The sequence below is a fragment of the Glycine soja genome, chromosome 7, assembly GCF_004193775.1.
Source record: "Glycine soja cultivar W05 chromosome 7, ASM419377v2, whole genome shotgun sequence".
Classification (NCBI taxonomy): Eukaryota; Viridiplantae; Streptophyta; class Magnoliopsida; order Fabales; family Fabaceae; genus Glycine; species Glycine soja.
The window spans coordinates 15,613,581-15,635,469 of record NC_041008.1 but is presented as its reverse complement, the minus strand read 5'-3'; the positions used below and the strand labels follow the sequence as shown (position 1 = coordinate 15,635,469).

The 21,889-nt window shown below is 32.3% G+C and overlaps 1 protein-coding gene and 1 long non-coding RNA gene across 2 annotated transcripts; both read left to right on the top strand.

The window, feature by feature from the left end:
- Positions 1–2,745: 2,745 nt before the first annotated feature.
- LOC114417796 lies at positions 2,746–4,302 on the top strand. Its single transcript, XR_003667925.1, has 2 exons — positions 2,746–2,831; positions 4,149–4,302. It is a non-coding gene; the product is annotated as an uncharacterized LOC114417796 (long non-coding RNA).
- An 8,333-nt stretch (positions 4,303–12,635) lies between these two features.
- Positions 12,636–17,214, top strand: LOC114418929 (kinesin-like protein KIN-10B). The gene is made up of 13 exons (XM_028384492.1): positions 12,636–12,999; positions 13,103–13,271; positions 14,217–14,610; positions 14,691–14,896; positions 15,116–15,435; positions 15,530–15,596; positions 15,869–15,959; positions 16,096–16,313; positions 16,398–16,444; positions 16,530–16,551; positions 16,669–16,731; positions 16,818–16,856; positions 16,941–17,214. Exons 1-13 carry the CDS (start codon positions 12,776–12,778, stop codon positions 17,010–17,012), a joined length of 1,932 nt encoding a protein of 643 aa, XP_028240293.1. The 5' UTR covers positions 12,636–12,775; the 3' UTR covers positions 17,013–17,214.
- Positions 17,215–21,889: the final 4,675 nt, after the last annotated feature.

The following is a 21,889-nucleotide window of genomic DNA, read 5'->3' as shown; positions in this document are numbered from 1 at the left end:
CATCGGTGCCAAAAAAAATATTCTTTATTATATTTTATACTTTAGTATTTTTTTTAGAAAAAAAATTATATAATTAAAAATATAAAATAATTTTACATTATCATTCTACCACAATCATTGTATATGATAAATTAATTAATTTTTATAATAATTAACTTTAAAGTCATATTAATAATAATTTATAATCTGATGACATTGTAAAATTATTTCACACAAAGTCTGTTGTATAATTTATTGTTTAAAACAGTATTTTAACTTATGTATAGTACAAAATAAATGTTTTATTTGGCATAACTAAAATTATAATAAATTAAATTTTTAAATAAATAGATTATATTATAATTAAAAATTATAATAAACTAATATTTTTAAGCATACAAATTTTATTTTAAACTTGTGATAAATAATTTATATTGAGATAAATGTGATTTTTATTTGTTGATAAAAAAACTGAAATTCAAGTTAAAATTAAAAATATTAAAAATGATAGATAGAAAGATATAAGATATAAAAAAGAATTTCTACAAATATTCTCATAAAAGAAGAACAACAAATAAAAATAAATGACAGTTAAAAACACTCTCATTGAAGATAGTCATTTTAATTTAATTTATATATATAACATAGGGGTGTCTTTTTTTCCGATAATTATGATATTAATATAAAATATCAACTTACTTTGTTGATAATTTTAACAACGTCTTTTTCTTTCATAAAACTAAAATTCAAGACTTTGTTTTAGATGACCTAATCTAGTTCCATCAAATCAACAACTTGTTGATGTAAAAGGGTAAAATTTCATGTAATGTAAAATATCTAAATAATTATGTATCTATACGTATATTTTGATGAATATATATATATAAAATGATTTAATGAATAAAAAAGTTACCAAAAGAATAAAAATAATAATTTGAAATATATTAAAGTTTAAAAATAAATATTATGATTCTTTGTATAAAAAATAAATGGTCTCAAATTTGAAAAATTGATCAAGAATTTTTTATGTATGAGATTTATACCTTACGTATTTTTTAATAGGATATGGCTTTCACAAATAACAAAGTCCTTGAATATTACAAAAAATCAACTTACAAAAGTGAGCATGTACAAGTTCAACACAAGTTAAGATAAATTTGCAAAACAAAGGATAAAGTGTTTAAGCTTAAGGTATTTCGTCTAGAGACTATTGCTTCAAAGAATGAAATTTTTGTTCAATATGATAGCTTAGTTAACTTCTGTTTTTTCTCCGGTCTTTATATAGGCATCAAAATGAGAACAATTGTGTGAACTGACTTGCAAAAGAGGGAGATATATCTAATGCTCTTTTCTATCTTTGGAACATCTATCGACAAGCTCTTATACACAAGCTACTTGTCGATAAAAATAAATAAATTATAAACATGATTATTACAATTAACTCAAAAATATATATTAAATGGTGATTAATGAAAAAAAATCAATAATTAAGATTTTTTTAGGATTAAAAAAAGCAGAGGTACTCTATATAATAAAAACAAACCATAGGAATGATTATCATAATTTACTCTAGGCATACCTTTTGTTAGATTTAGTTAATTTTGTTCTTCTCTTTGTGTGTTTATTTCCCATTAATTAAAAAACATGGAACTTAGAGTTTTCTAACAAAGTCACTATTATAGTTTGTCTAATTAGTCTTTTAAAAAAAATTAGGAACATAAGATACACAATCCTTACTACTAAGTTGTCAAGTTAATCTATTCTAATATTTATAAATGGAAAAAAAATGTTTTTAGTTCCTATATTTTCATAAATCTTGTATTTAGCTATTCTCATAGTTTCATATCATCATTTAATTTAGTCTTTGTGATTAAAAATATATTTTTAATGTCTCACCATTGACATTATTTTCTACATAAAAAAATGGATTACACTATTTATTTATCATCTGAATTCATGAAAGTAACATTTAAGAAATGAACAAAATCAAAATAAGATGTAAAAATAAATTTATAATAATTATTAAAGAATAAAGATGGAAACAAAAATAAAAATGAAATTGTTAAAAGTTATCGTTCGATGTGTTTAATACGGACATATTAATAACTTCTTTTAAAAAAATAAAACAAATTTCCACATTATTTTAATCAATTTTAAAAATAAAAAATACACACTTTGTTTGTTACATCACACAACAGTTAATGCCACTTATGAAAAATTTGTGGGAAGAAACTAAAAATAATTTTTCTGTAAAGTACAAAAACTAAATTAAATTATATGAAACTTCAAACATTAAAAATAAGATTTCAAAAATATAATCACTAAAAACATATTTTTCCTATTATGGATTGATCTCGTTCACTTAATTTCTACCATTTAGTCTAACTTTAATTGTTAACTACAATAACTCAATTGATTCATACTTCAACCCATATACAAAACAATAATTGGATAAAGTGAAGCATTTCAAGATGTTGGAGGTGCATAAAAAAGTCAACACTTCATGTCAACATAAACTACCAACTTAAGGGGTAATTATTCCAGACTAGCCCAATAAGCCCATATCGATTACATGGAACCAATCTAGTCCAATAGGTTTGTGTCAGTTGGTACCTAGAATAGGGGATATGCTAGGTGCACCCAGCAATATTGCTGGTGCACCCAGCAATTCAATGAAAGGTCAATTTTGCCCTTCAGTTAAAAAAATAAAAAGCATTTTTTTTCTTCCCGGAAGCATTCTCTCTTTTTCTCACTGTGTCTCTTTCGCAAAAAGCTTCTTCTCTTCTCTCTTCCCCGACAAGCTTCTTCTCCGCGAGCTTCTCCGACAGCCCTTGGACCCATTTGCTTTCGAGGTAGGTGGCCTTCTTCTTAGCTTTGGTTTTGTTATGCACTACATTAGGGTAGGTTAGTGTAACGTTAGGTTAGTGGAACCTTAGGGTAGAAGACAGAACCTTAGGGTAGAAGACGAAACCTAGGGTAGAAGACGAGAGGGGAGAAGACGAGAGGACGCCGGAAAAAATGGCGGAAATCGCTGACGGAGGAGTCTTCCGGAAGACCCCTTAGGGGTTCTTCCGGAAGTTCCGGAAGAACGTTTTCCGGAAAGTTTCCGGAAGAAGTGTTCTTCCGGAAGTAACCAAACGTCTTCCGGAAGAACACTTCTTCCGGAAGACTTCCGGAAAACGTCTTCCGGGAACTTTCCGGAAGAAGTGGTTCATCCGGAAGAATTCCGGAAGACTCGCACTTCCGGAAGAAGTTTCAAACTTCCGGACGACCTTTCCGGAAGAACCCTTCTTCCGGAGTGTTTCCGGAAGAACCACTTCTTCCGGAAGTGGTTTTTTTGTTTTTTTTTTTAAAAAATTTTTTAAACAGAAATTGTTTTGTTTTTTTTAAATGAATTATTTTATTTATTTTGGTTATTTTGTTTTTTAGATTTTATGAAAAATGAAGTTTGGGTTTTTGATGTCATATTTTTTTTATAATTTAAATTGTGTATTTTTACTAAATATTAATTTGTAAATTAATTTTTTTTATAAAAGTAGTTGTGTTTGTTTTTGTTTATTGTTTTTTTTTAAATTAGTGTTTTTTCTTTAAAAATGAAGTTGTCTATTTTTATAATTAAAGTTGTGTGTTTTGGAAGTTTTATAAAAATACTAATTTTTTATAATTAATTAGTTTATTTTATTATAAATGAAGTATTTTATTTACTAAAAAAATTGTGGATGTTTACTAAATAATTTTTTTTTACATTAGTTGTTTAATTTTTTTTAAAAATTAAGTTGTGGATGTTTAGTAATGAATTATTTTTATATTAGTTTTGTTTTTTTTTTTTATAAATGAAGTTGTTTAATTCTTTTTTAAAAAAATTAAGTTGTGCATGTTTATTAATAATTTTATTTTACATTAGTTGTTTTTTTTTATATAAATGAAGTTGTTTATTTTTTTTAAAAAAAAATTAAGTTGTGCATGTTTATTAATAATTTTATTTTACATTAGTTGTTTTTTTTATATAAATGAAGTTGTTTAATTTTTTTTTTTAAAATTAGGTCGTGTATGTGTGAAAATGATTTGATTTAAGTTAGTCTTATTTGTTTATAAATAAAGTTGATTTTTTATAAAGAAAATTGTGTATATTTTGACCGAAAAAAAAACGTGTTCGACATGATTTACAGATCATGGCCAGAACACGAGGTTTAGGTCGTGCCATAGGTAGATTTGTAGGCAGAGATAGAGCTGCTGGCGAGGATGCTGGCGATGTTCCCGAGAGGCGTAGGCCTACTGCCTCAGCCCGTAGGCTACGCGTTCATCAGATGACTACGGAGGGACGTGATATGGCTGAGGACGTCGCTGACATGACTGATGATGTCCCTGAGCAGCCTACGGAGGCACCTGAGATGCGTGCGGACGCACAAGGTGCTGATAGTGGTGAGGGGTCAGATGGTGATGATGCTGCAGAGGGATTCCCTGGTGGTCCACGTGACCCGTCAGTGCTCACATCATTTGCCGAGCATGTTGCACATGCCGTGTGGAGTGGACAGGTATTTTAATTTGTTAATTATTTGTCATTGTTTATTTATTTGTTTATGATTAATTTTTTTTTAATAATTGTATAATTTGTACTTCAAATCAGGAACGTCCTGATTTGAAGTTAGTGTCACATGGGAGGAAGCTGACACTGATTGGGAGGCCAGTGCCTGAGATTGAAGGCCTGGTGGCTGCCACAGGATTAAGTCCACTGATAGATTGTTCAGTTATTACTGGCGATCCTGGATTTATATCCGCATTTGTGGAGAGGTGGCACAGTGAGACTAGCACCTTCCACCTTCCAGTAGGAGAGCTGACGATCACATTGGATGATGTGTCGTCCATTCTACATTTGCCCATCACTGGCGCCTTGCACAGTTTCCACGCTCTTTCTACGGAGGAGGCCAGATTCTTGCTCACGGAGTTGCTGGAAGTGTCTGCGGAGGAGGCCAGAGCCGAGACAGCGCTCACACGTGGAGCATATGTACGATTAGGATGGGTTCGTGACATTTATGAGACCAGATGTCAGGCCCGGCGGTGGATTGTCGCAACTCGCGCTTATTTGCTGCACCTTGTCGGTTGCACTCTTTTTGCTAATAAGAGTGCAACATACGTGCATGTGGTCCACCTTGACGCTTTCCGGGACCTCGCTCATAGTGGTGGTTACGCTTGGGGGGTTACCGCGCTGGTTCATATGTACGACCAGTTAGATGAGGCTTGTAGGACCACCACCCGACAGCTTGCGGGGTACTTGACGCTATTTCAGGTAAATTTTGTGTTTATTAATATGTTAGGTTCGATTATGATTTAAACATGTTTTTATGTTATGTTAACCTCAATTATTGTGTAGTGCTGGATCTATGAGCACTTCCCTAGTGTGCATCAGTGCGTGACTGACGACACATACCAGGAGATGTCCCCACGTGCTTCCCGGTGGTTGACGTCGAAGGCGCACATGAAGGGCATCACAGGAGCACCCTACAGGGCACGTTGTGATGGTTTGACCGTCACAGATGTGTCCTGGTTGCCGTACACGGAGCATCGGGGTGTTAGGGCGTTTCAGGAGATTTCATCGTTCCAGGGTCAGCTCAGATGGGGTCCTATGATCGTCGCAGTTCGACCGGAGAGGGTGGTACGCCAGTTCGGTTACATCCAGAGCATCCCTCCGCCGCCTGTTAGTGCACGATTGTCACAGGAGCAGATAGATGACAGGTGGATGGAGTTTGCGGATCACTTACTACCTGCGGGTCAGCCTTGTTTAGTGCCTGGGCAGGTATCTGCGGATTACATTGAGTGGTTTTTCCGCATATCTCACCCTTTCATGACACCGACCCAGGCAGCTGACCAGCAGAGGGATGCACCAGCTGCAGACCCTGAGGACTACATACAGCCGCCCAGCCCCCAGGTTCCAGTGGCATTTGACCCCCCTCCATATGTGGTAAGATTATTTGCGCGTTTAATGTTTTATGAGTTGTTGTTTATTTTGAATTTCATAATAAATGTTTTTACTGACTTTGACAGGATGATTACGAGGGATATGAGGCGATTGCACAGAGGTTGGAGCGTGTGCTCAACCTTAGGATAGTCACTGCAGGCACAGAGTTATATGACATTATGCAGGACTGCCTGACGATCGCGAGAGGGGGACCCAGTGCTGATGGGACGGTCAGGGCTCGTCAGAGACGCCGCACGGACCATTGATCATTGTATTTATATTGTTGTGTTGTAGTTGACATGAATATTTGTAATTATTACAGTTTTTGTTTAATATAGTTGGCGTGTTTTGCACAGTTTATTATTTTATAATATAGTTTGTTATTCCGATTGTTTGTGGTCCTTAAGCGAAGTTTACGGTTGTTTTAAATTTATTTTTAAAAAAAGGGAACCTAGAATCATGAGTTTTGTTTGTAAGAATTACATAAAAAATAAAAGTTTTTAAAATGATTAATAATTCATAAGTGAACCCTTTTTCCATGTTCAAGTACCCATGTTTGGGATTTTTTTGCGTGGGTGTGCCTGTGCCCTGAGACAATGGAGGGCGGCCATTTCTCATGTTTGGACGTCAAAGAATCCAAAAAAAATAGTCCCGTTCCCCAGTTCCGTCAACTAACACGTCAAAACAAAGTCTCAAAATCCAAAAAACTACGAAATGAACCCTTTTAACAATTAAATTTTTGGACCACTGAAACAACGCATTCAACTTTATTATGGGAATTAAACACGCCGTAAACATATAAAGGTTACATCAACAAAAAAACAAAAAATTAAACATGACATTCAGTTGTTTAGCGACGTCCCACTGACCTCGTCTTCAACATATTTAGTAAAGACAACTAAAATTTCTATTGGTCCATATTTTTTCCAGTAGTTAGATTGTACTAACACCTTCAGCAGTTCTTCGTTGGTGATCAGCTCATTTATTTCATATTTTATAACCGTATCTGAATACTCAAACCGAGCTGGTTGGCGGAAAAACAATCGTCTTACCGTTTGTGATTCGTGAATTCCAAGAGGGGGGATCCCTTTAGGTGCAACTTGCTTGATTAAATTCTTCAGTTCATCGATGGTACATGTTGAAGGAATTTGAAATTTCTTAGGATTTTTTCCTGTGAACGCGCAACCAACAAATTTGTTCTGCCGTGGCATGTTCCATTTGCCGTTGTAATACAGGATCGCGTCATGAATACGAGGCATAGTGCGTTCAAGTAAGTTTATTATTCCATCTGGTGTTCTTCCAACGGTGCATAATAACTCAATCGGACCAACACAAGAAAATTGATCATTACACATTAACATTGTGTTGACATCGTCATCATTTATCAATTTGATACACTCAAAGCGAATTTGGTTACCTGTATCGGTGAATGGCTTCCGGTAGTGAATTTCATCCAAAAATTGTTTGTCGGATAGCTGAAGGGTATTGTGTATTCTGGTTTTTAGGCTTGCAAAATCACACCTATTTGGTACTCGAATGGGCACCGGAGTTGAAGTTTGGAAGTAAACCCCAGTATCATTGTGAATAATCGATCCATTTGGATAAATGAAAGCCAACCTTGAGTTGACAATCGTCTGACTGCTAGTTTCTCCTAGAAATGCCATAGTTTGTGTATCAGTTGGGAGATTATTTGAAAGCAAGATAATGTGTGATTTAGTAGCCTAGTCTGCCATATATATAGATGGTTGTGACCGAGCCTTTGTTTAACTTTGTTTACAAAAAAATAGACACGCGTAAATGTGTAGTCAAGTCAGCCAATGTGTTGTCGCTAATGTGTAGTCAAGTCAACCAATGTGTTGTTGAGCGACTGCTAGTTTCAAAATGTGTACTGAAGTCAACCAATGTGTTGTCACGCTCAAACTGTAACACGCATGCATGTCATTATGTGTTGTCAATTATGACAATGATGTATGCTGTACGCGTAAATGATTTTTGTTGGACCAACAATTTCCTTGCTTAACCAAACGAGTAGTTGATAATATTAATTGGTTAGTGACGGGTTACAACGAATTATATCGCATAATGAATACAAATAAATAAACAATGAATGTTTAGTCTTCATTTAGGTCTACATAGTGTGTTTTGAATGACATCAAGCTTGTGTATTCCTGCATTCTACTAATATATGGAATTGCCCATTGCTTTGCCTGAGAATAACAATTGGTTGACCACAACAGCGCTGGGGGCGGCAACGGACAATGGTCTTTCAAATAAACCTGTTGTACATGAACAAACATTATATCATGCGCTGACCGTGCCAAACGAACAAGCGAAGTCATTGCATAATTGTTACACTAACTATATTCAATGTACCTGAACAAAATGATTTCCAAACACGTGACCGACACATATGATGCGGTGGCCAGAAGAGTCAGGTGGTGGTTGACTTCTAAGAGGGAAAAATGTCATGCTTTGTTGTTGGGACAACGATATAAGGATTACGTTATACCGTGAAGCAATCACATATCCCATGTCTGTTATATCCATCCACTTGTCCACACTAACCTGAATGAACCAAACATACACATGTAAGTAATTTAAACATTGTTATTAAAAAAAATTAACCTAAAAACATACCTTTGAAAATCCATCAACAAGTAGGGAATAATGCTGGGTGCACGTAGCAACTCCCCTAGAATAGCTAGGATAAGGCAAAAAATCTCCCAAATAAGTTGAGAATAATTCAAAGTTCCTTTGTTCTCTTGCTAGAAAATATCCACTTTATCGTATAGAAAATTAGTATGTTATCCTAATCAACCTTATCATGTTATCATTGACGACCTTATGCTTCAAAAGACGCGTACAACATGCAAACAAAATATTACCTTGATTCTCTCAATTTTTTTACATCTAATACTATCAAATAACATGTAAATAAAATAATTATCTTACTTGCTTTGATTATCTTAATAACCTTTGAATATCATTCTTGAAGTTTTAAATATGTTAATTAGAAGAAGAAAAAATCGTACAATTTAAAGTTTGGAGGAAAAAGAATTATTGTGGGAGTGACATGTGACACATGATTTACTTCTAAAAACTTTATTTTGATTTATGACATAACACTTGCATAAATAAATAATATGTAAATAAGAAATTGACTTGAGAGATTTGGGAGATTATAAAAATGTCTTATAGGTATAGTTATTTTTTTAAGGAAAAAAAATGTTAACATACTTTTTTCGAGTGAAACTTTGTTATTTTTTTAATCATAGTAGGATTTTTGACTTCTTAATAAAACTCTAATATATTTTTATAAATTTTAATTCTTTGGATTAATTATGGAAGTAATTCTTAATTCAAGATTTGGTTACACTTAAGATTCTCTGTCTCTTTTGATTCGTGGGAATCAATCAAGTTACACTCATTAGATAATTTTTAACAAATAGTGTACTTATCAAATAAATAAAAAAAAAACTTATATTATTTGATAAGATTTATGTAAAATTTTACCGAATAAGTAGTATTTACAACGGATTATGTTAATTTTTACTACTCCCTTTATTTTTTAACAAGAGTCGTTTTAGACTTTTGCACACTAATTAAGGAAATTATTAAAGGCTTGAAATAAGTAAAATATCAAATTACTCCAATTATAGGAGTGATAATGAAAATAAATGCATTGCAGAATTCCAAGGCAACTGCTACTCTACTGAAGGAGGAATCCAAAAACAAAACAAAAAACTCTCTCCTCTCTCATTTAATATACGTGTAGTTAACGAAAATAAATCTCTCTCTCCATTAAAAACTCTATTTTGTTTCATGAGCTACTAAAAACCTTTCTTCTTTTTCTCATATCAAAACTCATTAATCATTCAATGAGGAACCAAAAATTAAACTCAGAAAAAAACTTTAGAGGCAAAATTTGAGTGAAAATTTTGAGCCAAAAAAATTGGAGCCAAAATTTGAAAGCATACCATTATAAATTTTGGGTCCTATGTTTCATCTTGCAACAAAAGAGTAGTATGGCTTCCAATAACTATCAGTTTAATCTAAATGAAATTCCTTACATAAAAGGGGTTAATGAAATTCAATATCAAAACAAAGAACTTGATGAAGAGAGGCAAGCGACAATTCCATTGGTAGTTCGATCTTCGATCGATGGCACTCTTGTTCTTGATCTCAATACGGATGGAAATCATCATTATCCTTTGTTTGACCTGAACCTCGATTATTTGCAACTAGATGCTAACAATGATCCAGATATTGAAGGCATTGATTCCATCCTCAATGAAGGAAAAGACGCTGATTCTGTACTTGATGCGGGTGATGACCCTAATTCCTGTTGGTGTTTTAATTTAAAATTTATAAATATATTAATTCTATTTTATAAAATAAAATATTTATTTTAGATTTTTTTAAGATTTTGTTTTAATGAGTCAAATAGTTTGTTACATTTGTTGTGACAACTGTAACGTCATATTTTGTTGTTGCAAGATGCCTATATATATATATATATATATATATATATATATATATATATCTTTCCTCTTTACTAAAAAAGAAAAGAATACAGAACGTGTCTGGTTTCTTTATCCCAAAAAATTATCTCTTTCTTTTTCCTATAAACAAAACTTATTTTTATGAAAACAAGAATATTTGGTGTTCAGAAGGTTCGGGGATCCTTTCGCTGCACATGATCGGAACCAACGGGTTGTCGTATCTTGTAAGAGTACCAGCATTAAATTTATTTTGCTACTGTTATTTTGTTATTTAATTCAAGATGGTGCATCTTCTTCGTATTTATTTTTCTTTATTTTTGTATTATTTTTCCAACAATTCCTTCCTCAATGCGGGCGATGACACTGATTCCGTCTTCAATGCTGGTACTCTGTTTTAGTGTTCTTTTGCCTTCAAATTACGTATTTGCACAAATTGTATTGATATTTCTCATTTGTTGAAACACGCTTTTGTAATTGAGATTGATATGCTGAATATAATGTTCTTGTTAAAATACTCAATCTATTTTATTTTATGTGTTGGGTCAAAATTTGATTTGTTTGTTCAAAGCTTATTTGTTGGTGATAGTTAGAACTTAAAAGTTATCTTGTGTTAGTGATTGAGTCATGTGTTCGTGATCCAGATTAATAGCATGTATTCGTGAGTCAAATTAACAGCATAGATTCGTGGTTTTTTTTTCTCTGTTTTGATTACCAATATTTTGTTTTTTTTTTCTCTCTAGGAAATGTTAATGTATAACATGAAGATGCTACAGTAAGGAAAAAAAGTTCTTATCGAATGAGTAAAGATGGACAATATATACTGCATTACTTGAGAAAAGCGTCAATGGCAAATTGAAACGCACTATAACCAATGAGGTGACAACTCAACACCTTAGTCACAAGCAGCCAGACAAGTATTACTTGCACCCTTCAATTGGGACTTCATTCAAATCGAAAACACATTTGAGATCTTCAATCTTTACTTCTTCCACCCCTTCGTTCTGGATTTCATTGACTCTTGATTTCATTGCTTCTTCATTTTGAGACTCTCCAAATGCTCCATTTTCAACCTCACTCAAAGACTCTGTTCTATTTGTCATGAATTCTCTATTCTCTTTAGAGCTGACCTCAAAACAACTATCTTGAGTCAATCCATCATTATCAAACAAGTCTTCAAGCGAAAGATTCTCACTATCATACCTTTGTGAATCTTGATACACAACATGATTGTAATTGTACTCTGACTCATCGTTGTTGTTCTCTCGCGACTCCTCAACCACTATCGCATCATCAACTTCTTTGTCATCATCATCATCGATGTGTCCAAATCGGATGATGGTTGGTCGAACCCTCGATGAGATACCACCATCTTTTGCTATAGCAAGTGAGAAAGAAGAAAACCCAAACGACACAGGGAAGGGGAATAGGAAAGGTGAAAAATAAAAAGTGTATTTAGAGAGCAGATAGAGTAAGCAGTAAAGGAAGAGTGAAGCATCACGCAAAATGGTTTAATTAATGTGAAATGGAGAAGAAAGAGGAGAAAGAGAGAGAAAAACAAATGCCAGAGATAATCAATCAAGATATGAGAATGAGTAGAAAGTATGAGAAGTTGTCCCTAATAAATAGGGAAGATAGAAAAAGCCTTTTATTTTTGAAAGACTAAAAGAGTCTAAAACACTCTTACTAAAAAACAGAGAGAGTACTACACTATAATGATTAAAGAATAAAAATGAATAAAAAAAATACATTTATTAGAAAATATATCATTTACTAGTATTATCGAAACCTTAAATTTTCAATCAACTTTTTTATTTGTTAATTCTTACTAAAAAAACAGAGAAAGTACTACACTACAATGATTAAAGAATAAAAATGAATAAAAAAATACATTCATTAGAAAATATATCATTTACTAGTATTATCAAAACCTTAAATTTTCAATCAACTTTTTTATTTGTTAATTACTTATTATTTACCTACCTATTAAAAATATAAATATCTTCCTAAAATTGAGTCTCTTTTTGGAGTAATCCTAAAATTGAGATATTATTTATTACCCTTAAGATAAATATCTTGTTAAAAACGAGTATTAGTATTAATTAACCTTAACATAGTATGTGGATCCCACAAAGGGGACCATAGTCTATGATAGTCAAATTCAAATGAAAAGTGTCTCTCAAATTCACAAACCCAACGGTCATGTGTTTTCAAAAACCTCTCCCCCACCCCACCCTCCCTCTTTCTTTCTAATCATCTCAAACTTGGATTTCACCCACATTAAAATCTTCAACAACTCTTGTCAATCTGTCTCAAAAAAACCTTTTTTTTTCTGTCTTCTATGGCTGCTACTCCAAAACCCACCATCAAATCTTGCACTCCCAAGAAACTCCCCAACGCTCTAATCTCAGTTTCCAAGGTGAGGGTCATTGTCAGGGTCAGACCCTTCCTCGCACACGAAACCTCTGCAAGAAACGGCGACGTTTCGTGCATCTCCGTCCTCGATCAAGATTCCGAGTCTCCGCAGGACGAGATTGCCGTTTATCTCAAAGACCCACTAACCAGGTCTTAATAAAGTTTACACCTTTTGGTTTTTCTGTGGGTGAATTTTGGTTTTAGCCATGTCGGGTTCTTACTGTTTTTGTGATTTTGGTTTTGCGTGCCTTAGCCGGAACGAGTGCTACCAGTTGGACTCTTTCTTTGGGCATGAAGATAACAATGTGGGTCAGATATTCCACCGAGAAGTAAGCCCCTTGATTCCGGGAATGTTCAGCGGATGCAATGCCACAGTGTTTGCTTATGGGGCTACTGGCAGTGGGAAGACATACACCATGCAGGTGTGAGTGTGAGATCTTTCAGGAAACCATTATTTCGCTTTGTTTGCTGTCGTCAGGGTTTTAAATTGGGTTGAGGCTATTGCAAGTTAATGTCTTGTGATTTGCAATGCCAATATGTCATACCCGGGTTGTAGTAGACTCTCTTTTTTATACAATTTTCTTTCCTAGATATATGAATTAGTTTGGTTTTTTCTAGTATCATGAGGTTTTGCAATTGTATAGATTTAGGATTAGGATTACTATCATGAGGTTTTGCAATTGTATAGATTCTGGTTTTTTTGTTCTGAACATTAGACTAGCAACTAAGGATTATGGAAATGGTTTTAAATTGTGGTTGCATCATGTGTGGTTGTAGAGATCTAAAAAACTAGAATGTTGCAGCTGCAATTGTTGTCATGGAATGCAATTTAAAACCATGATCATGGGTTTTATTTGAGGATTTTAGAAAGTGCATCCACTCTTAGATTCTTCAAAATTCAAATTGGTTGTACCTCCTACTTGTTGATGTGAACTTGTAGCCTGTTTAGTTTAGTGTTATGTAGGACAACACACACGTTTAGTTCCCAAATCCAAGGTATAAGCTAGTTCACACAGCTTCTGATTTTTACCTTTTTGATCCACATTTTGGGCTTTTTGACGCAGAACCAAACACACATTTAGAGTTAAGAGAGTGAGGATTAGGATTGTTCTTTAATTTTTATGCTTAACAATAGCAAAGGTCCTGGTTATATTTTTCTAAATACTATCCCAGAAAATATGGGGGCTGAGGTGGTGGATTTGAAGAAGTTTATTCATTCTTGGGACTTGGATTCCTTAAATTTGTGGTACCTAGTTGTAAATTTTTTGTTTTAACATTCTTTTATTTAATTTTTCTTTTTATGTTTTTTGAAGTTTCATACTTTGTTGTGTTGTGTTCTTGAGATGAACTGATGCTTGGTGTTGCAGGGAACCGAGGAACAACCAGGCTTGATGCCACTGGCAATGTCCGCGATCCTGTCTATTTGCCAGAGCACTGGCTGCACAGCACAGATTTCATACTACGAAGTCTACATGGACCGATGCTACGACCTCTTGGAGGTCAAAGCAAAGGAGATTTCAGTTTGGGATGACAAAGACGGGCAAATTCACCTCCGGGGACTATCTCAGGTTTCTATAAACACAATGTCTGAATTTCAAGATGTTTTCTCTTGTGGAGTTCAGAGACGCAAGGTTGCACATACAGGCCTCAATGATGTCTCTAGTAGGAGCCATGGAGTGCTTGTGATATCTGTGTCCACTCCTTCTGCTGATGGCACTGGAACTGTTGTATGTGGAAAGTTGAATCTCATAGACTTGGCAGGTTAGTTCCATACTCAATTGGGATTAGATGTCTTGCAAGCACTTGTGGTTATATGCTTATGTGTTTTAAGATTGAAACAGGTAATGAAGACAACAGAAGGACATGTAATGAAGGGATTCGTCTCCAAGAGAGTGCCAAGATAAACCAGTCCTTGTTTGCATTGTCAAATGTGATATATGCATTGAACAACAAAAAACCAAGGGTACCCTACCGAGAAAGCAAATTGACCCGTATATTGCAGGACTCTCTAGGCGGAACAAGTCGTGCACTGATGGTTGCTTGCCTGGTAAAGCTAGAGATATTATAGTTCTTCTCTTCTCAATTTCTGTTTGTCCACTAGATTTTTAGATACATAACAACAAATTGCTTGAGTAAGAGATTTATTAGTTGAATATTCCTTGTTCAACCACAGCAGTGACCAAAGAATTGCTTATTAGTTTACTTCACTATGTTAACTATGATTTGATTCAAAATTTATTGAAGCCTTTTTGTATTTTGATTTCAGAATCCAGGAGAATACCAGGAATCTGTTCATACTGTTAGTTTAGCTGCTCGATCAAGGCATGTTTCTAATTTTGTACCTTCTGCTCATAAACAAGAGACCCCAAAAGTTAAAGTTGACATGGAAGCAAAATTGAGAGCTTGGCTAGAATCAAAAGGCAAAACAAAGAGTTCACAAAGACTTGGACCATTAAATTCTCCACTTCCGAAAAAAACTCCCAGTTCCATTGTTACCCCTGCTAAGAGATCCATTACCTTTAACAGTTCAGTGAAGAAGGGGGGAAGAACTGCTATCAACCTAGATGCTCAACATACTAATGAAAGGTGACTAGTGGTCCTACTCTTGCATACATAATAACAGAAATTTTTTTTCTTGTTGACTTTACATTTCTAACAGCTATCTGTTTTACTGAGTAAGCAGGGCCTTTGCTGTAGCTTTTGGAAATTTACTAGATGTTGAAGGTTCTTTTGATTCATGCATGGAGGTAAGTGAGAATCAAAAGTGCAATACATTTAATAACAGGTACAATAACCCAAATACAACATCATTCATACTGAAAAAGACAAGCATTATCAAAAGAAGCAAGAAAAAGTGCAACAAGGAACTGTTTGTCTTCATAAATTTTTGAATTTTCACAGTGAAGAAACCTTTGCATCTTTATTGAATATAATAATATTCATAATTTTTAAAATTTTCACTCAAATTGATGAAACCTTTGCATCTTTCTTCAATATAATAATACTCAATGCTCTGCAGAATGCGCCATCTGGTGTCAAGGAAAATGATGACAAAGGGACTGAGCATGATGCCAATAAGCCTGCATGGAAATCATACAAAAATCTACCTGGTATGCCACTACTTTGTGAAATTCCTGAAATTAGTTGCATTATTTGACAATAAAATAGGGAAAAATTAGTTTGGTACTTTTGGTATAGTCTCCTGTGCTTTCTTAAAGCTTTGAATCACCATGTCTTTGTATGTAGTTGAGTCATTGAGCAAGGGAGTGAACTCAATTACTATTAAGAGTAAAGATGCAGCACAAAGTCCTTTAAGAAAAGCCCTCTCCCCCATCAACATCAATGGTAATCAGAAACCCCTTGAATCACAAACACCTTTTCTGGCAACCTGCTCCACTAATAAAGGGCCACAAAAGAATGACACTCCACTTGGCAAATTCAGCACACGAAGTTCTACACTGAAGGTAATGCAGGTTATCTGACTCCACCCCACTAACAAATGTACTTTTGAACCACCATGCTCACATTACCTATTTTTTAATGTGCAGAACTGTCTAGTTCAAGAATACATTGATTTCTTGAATAATGCAAGCAGGTAGAGCAAACACTCTCCTTGGTATTTCTATTCTGTGAACCTTCTATTAAGGTGTTTTAACATTGATTTCAATTCTTAAATGCAGAGAGGAACTACTTGAGTTAAAGGTACATGCAGGAGTGTCACAAAAATGCCCCATATGAAGAGCTATTTTTTTATCTTGAATAATGCGTTATTCTTTTATTTTTGTTCATTTTGTAACTTTTGGGATTCAATTCCTTCAGGGCATAGGAGAGAAAATGGCAGAATACATAATAGACCTTAGAGAAGAAAGTCCCCTAAAATCGGTTAGTATAAAGAACATTTACACTACAGATACTGAACTAAGTCAGCATAATGCTTTTAGTGATGCTTTGGTTTTGGCATTTTGTAGTTAAATGACTTGGAGAAGATTGGCCTCTCTTCCAAGCAGGTATATTATAAAGTCGTTATATTAGCTGAAATCTTAATTCTAATAAGTGTGAACAAAATTATAAATTTTACCACTTTTTGGCAGGCCCATAACCTGTTCACAAAAGCTGCAAAAACACTATTTGAAGATAAAGCTGAAGATTCAATACTCAGTTGAAGTCCATTCTCAGGCTTTTATTTTCAGGGCATCAAGTGTGATTTTTATTCTTTTCAATTTATTATCATTGTACCATTGCCGCAGCTAGCAACCTATTCAGTTTGCTTTGAGTTCTTGTATGTTGTAATCTAATCACAATACATTTTTTACTCATCATTGAAAAAGTGTGATCCTTGTAACATGGTGTCAATTATTTCTACTATTCTCTTGCCTGTGGTCAGCATTGTTTATGACTTTTATTCAATTGAAGTTATATGAAATGAGCTCCACGTCTAACTCTTTACCTTCCACAGAATTGAAATAAAAATTAACATACAAAAATTGTACATAAACTATTAAAGTAACTTCTATGAGAAGCGTCAATCTCTAATGCTTTTGGTTGACAGGTAAAAGTAGGTCACACATTAATTCTTCTCATGGTTCAGTTGAAAACAACTAATTTTTAAGTTGAGATGGAAAAAGAAAAGTAGACTTGCATAATATATAAACAACCAAAGTTTTTTGTTTTTTCCATTTTTTAAGGTTAAATAGACACTTTTATCCCTAAATGTATACTTTGCTAACAAATGCATCTTCAAAAGATGTAAATACAAAATTTAATCTCCGAAAGTGTAAAAAGTGCGACAAATAATGCATCCCCTAATAAAATAGTCTACGCGGTACAGAAGGATGAATTTGTCACTAAAATGATTGTTAACATGGTCAAGCTGACTAGATTGGACAAAAATGTAAATAAGATATCATTTTTGGACGTAAATGTCTGTAATTTTTTGTTGAATGAAAATGTCTATTTTTTTAATAGAGGAAAATATCAATAATTTTTTTTTTGAACTTACATATGAGTATGTTCCTTCAGACCAAAAATGTTAACAAGTTATTATTATTGGACGAAAATGTCAATAATTTTTTATTGGATCTAAATATTTTTAGGATAAATTTTTGTCTTTTTTTATCTTTACAAACATAACATTACAATAATCACTTAAAAATATATTAGCAAACATAATTTAAAACAAACATAATAATATTGATTATTAATCATAATTTGTCTGTCATAATAGGAATTATCCAAAATAAACATTGTACCAGTTTACCAAAATAATACATTGTAATGGTATATCAATCATTACAAATTTTTTTTAAATTACCTTAAAAGATAAATATATCTCATATTTCACTTCTTTGAATCTTGACTATTTTATTAATGGTGACGGATGAAAGTTAACGGTCGAATATATTTGTCACATGCACTTGTCAGCGAATTACACATTTAGGGATAACATGACTATTTACCCATTCATATTCCCAAAGAGTGGAAAGACTAATAGTCAAGAAAATATTATATGACAAATATGTTCATATATTGACAATTAGAGATGATCACATTGACAATCATTTGAGTGACAAATTCGTCTCTCTGCATCACGTATGCTATTTTATTAACGGTGACAGAAAAAAGTTAACAACCAAATATATTTGTGGCACTTTTTATAGTTTCAAGAATTAAATTTTATATTTTCATCTTTCAGTAATTTGTTAACAACTTACTCATTCAAAAATAAAAGTGACTATTTATCCTTTTCTTAATCTATTAGATAGTCTGTACAATAATTGATGAGTAATGCCATGGTGTTCTATCATGAGCCAAAATTTTCATAAAATTAAATACTTTTGTGTTTGAGTTCTTTTCGGTAGGGTTATTTTTATATACCCGTCTACCCATGACTAGGAGTTTCATTGATCTACTTCACACAGTCAAACCAGCATAGGTGAGATTTTAATTATTTGACAAGCAAGTTAACTAAAAGCTAGAAACCTAATTAAAAAAACTAATTTTATCTAAAATGATGTTAAACTAGTTTATTGAATTGGAAGTATATATGTAGTAAAATTAACAATAAATGTAAAATGAAAATGACATAAAATGCATTTCTATATATTTATTTGTTTTTAGGTTTTTGGTTAACTTCTATCTCCTCATTTAAACAATCATGCATCAAATATACAAAATCCCAAATGAATTTATTGTTGAATTGTATTACTAATTTTCTTTTCTTTTTTGTTTTTACCAAATATTACTAATTTTCTTAATTCAAAGGAAAGAGAATCGATTTTTATAAATGAATCTTGAGCTTCAAATACCATGCATAATACAAATGCTGTGGACAATTTAGGTTGAGAACGGATAATTTTGTATTTAACTGCATAACCTCTTTGTTTAATTTTATGCCCCCCAAACCCAACTGGGCGACTCCCAATCCTATCACATCCTTTACGAACGAAGTTGAATGGAAATTGCTTGCACAAAACACTAAAAAAAATAATGTAGAAATTATATTTATACACTCATTTTTTTTATCTTATTTTCTTTCTCATATTATCATATTACTGAATCAGTTCTTGTACAGTTAATCATATTACTTACTATATTTACTATTTTTTTCTTTTTCCGTCATATCATTTATTAAGCTTATCATTTTTTTCCTCTTTTTTCTTTCTATCTCCTAACACTCCTAAATGAAATGTACACTAAACATTTTTCTTCATTTGGTCTATCAATATGCGATATCGTTTATAATATTTGTGGAATTTGAACCCTAACCATCATCAATATAAATTAATTTTCGCGGGATCGAGAAAATTCCCAATGACTCAAATTTCTTCACAAATCACAATGCACATTACTAATGAAGTCAAAACTACTAACTCATTATTTGACTAACATCAGCTACTTCCATTTACAATTGAAGCAGTTAGCGTAAAGTTAATCAAAAAGTAAAATATTATTCAATTAATTAATGCCCTTTCCAGTTTGCGTAAATGATTATATAGTTATCCAAAGAAGCAGTAAAAATCTATTTCTAGGCATTAACACTGCATGTAAAACTCAAATCAATTTGTCAAAAACATCATTTTCATGAATTCATTGTTAGCATGACAAGTCATATCTATCTAAGGATAGGAACAAAAACTTCATTAGTGTATTTTGTCAATCATCATAATCTCGGATTTTCGTGCCGACCAAGTCAATAACGCATGATACTGATGCATTCTCCGGTGGAGGGGGACTCGAAGACTTCTCAGCTTATTTTTTTCAATAAAGCAAATTATTATTGAGAAAGAGAGACATTCCACATGCCTTTTTAAGTTTTTTTTAATAAAAAAAGAGAAAAAAATTCAGTGATTAAATAAAATTAAAAAAAAGGGTGATAGGAAGGGGGAAAATGACAATATAAAAGTAGTAAAACGGTTACTGTGAATTAAAAGAAAATATATAGTACAAGTTTTAAAAGTGGTTTAAAAATAAAATTGTCTAATGACATGTATATACTAAATTTGATTGATGAGTTAATACTTAATAGTACATGTATATATAGTTAATCATATTCTAAATTTTAAACGTTTATGTGATAACTACTTATTATTAGTAAACATTTTATAATTTATGATGAGTTTATATTAATGTAAGTTAAATTAGTTATTGCATAATCAACAACTTTATATAAATTTTGATTTCACTTATCAAACCATTATCTTATAATATTATATTACATTGTTTATATTCAATTTTTCAAAATTTAATAATAAGAAGAATATAATCAAAATATTCTTATTTTATGAATTGAATATTAAATAATTTTGTTAATATAATTTATAAATATAATATATAGAATATCATTCCTAAATAAATCTATTTGATAAAATATTTTAATTTACCAATAAATTTGAGAGAAAATTATTTGATAGTGAAAAAATAAATTGATGCCTCCTCTAATTTATTAAAAAATTAAATTTAAACATATTAAATTATTATGTTTTATAATATTAAAAAAGCTATAAAAAGTCTCCTTTTCAATATTCTCAGCCAAGAAATCTTACTCCTATAAAGTGGACAGCAAATTATTCTCCACATAACTGCTTGTCAACTCCTTTTTTAGATGATAAAAATGCCACCCTTGCTTCTTTTTTCAGTGGAAGGTTATTTCGTTCGCATTTTGATGATTTTTTAAAGAAAATTTGTGTGATTGACAATGATATACAAATGCTCGAATCATTTATAAAATGCTGTAAAAATATTTATTTCAATAACAGAAAATAATTCCTTTTGTTTAAATTTGAAGTACTTAACATTATCTATATATAAATAAAAAAATAACTATAAAAATTATTCTGAATTACTTTCTTTAAGCTTATTTGGAAAAAAGATTTTGCCAAACATGATTACGACCTTGAATCAGATAAGAATAGGAATTGTGAAAAAAGAAAAAGTTTCACACCATAAAAAATAAGTATACACGAGAGAGAGAGAGAAATAAATAGGTAGAGGAAAAAAAGATATAAATGCGTGCGATACGTATTAATTAAGTAGTGAAATGAAAAGGAAGGAGTTGAAAAGAAAGTAAAATAAGTATACAAAATAACGTAAGGAATTGCTGTAATAATGTAAGCCTCAATTGTATTCATATAAATGAAAACAAATTTTTTAATCAGTCACAAATCACGAGCGTGTTTACGTATCCATCACCATCCAAGTCAGAAACACACACATGGAACTGAAAATCACAATCTTGATGAGTCTTTAGCAAAAGTAGAAGGGGACCAACAATGACCTCAGCACGTGTTTTTGAGATAATGCATTGTTTATAATAAAAAATTGCATTTGTAACCTCTAAAGAAAAAATGAAGAAAAATTACCCTTTATATCCTCTAAACGAAACATTTTTAGAATATTTTCAAATTTCAACCAGAGTGGTTTATGAAATTTCTAAATTTATGCAGTTCATCATTAAAATAATCCTTCTTATCAGTTCTTTGTTGAAATTCATGATTCTCACAAGAGCTTAACCATTAAATGCTCTTACATCACTGCCCTTCAA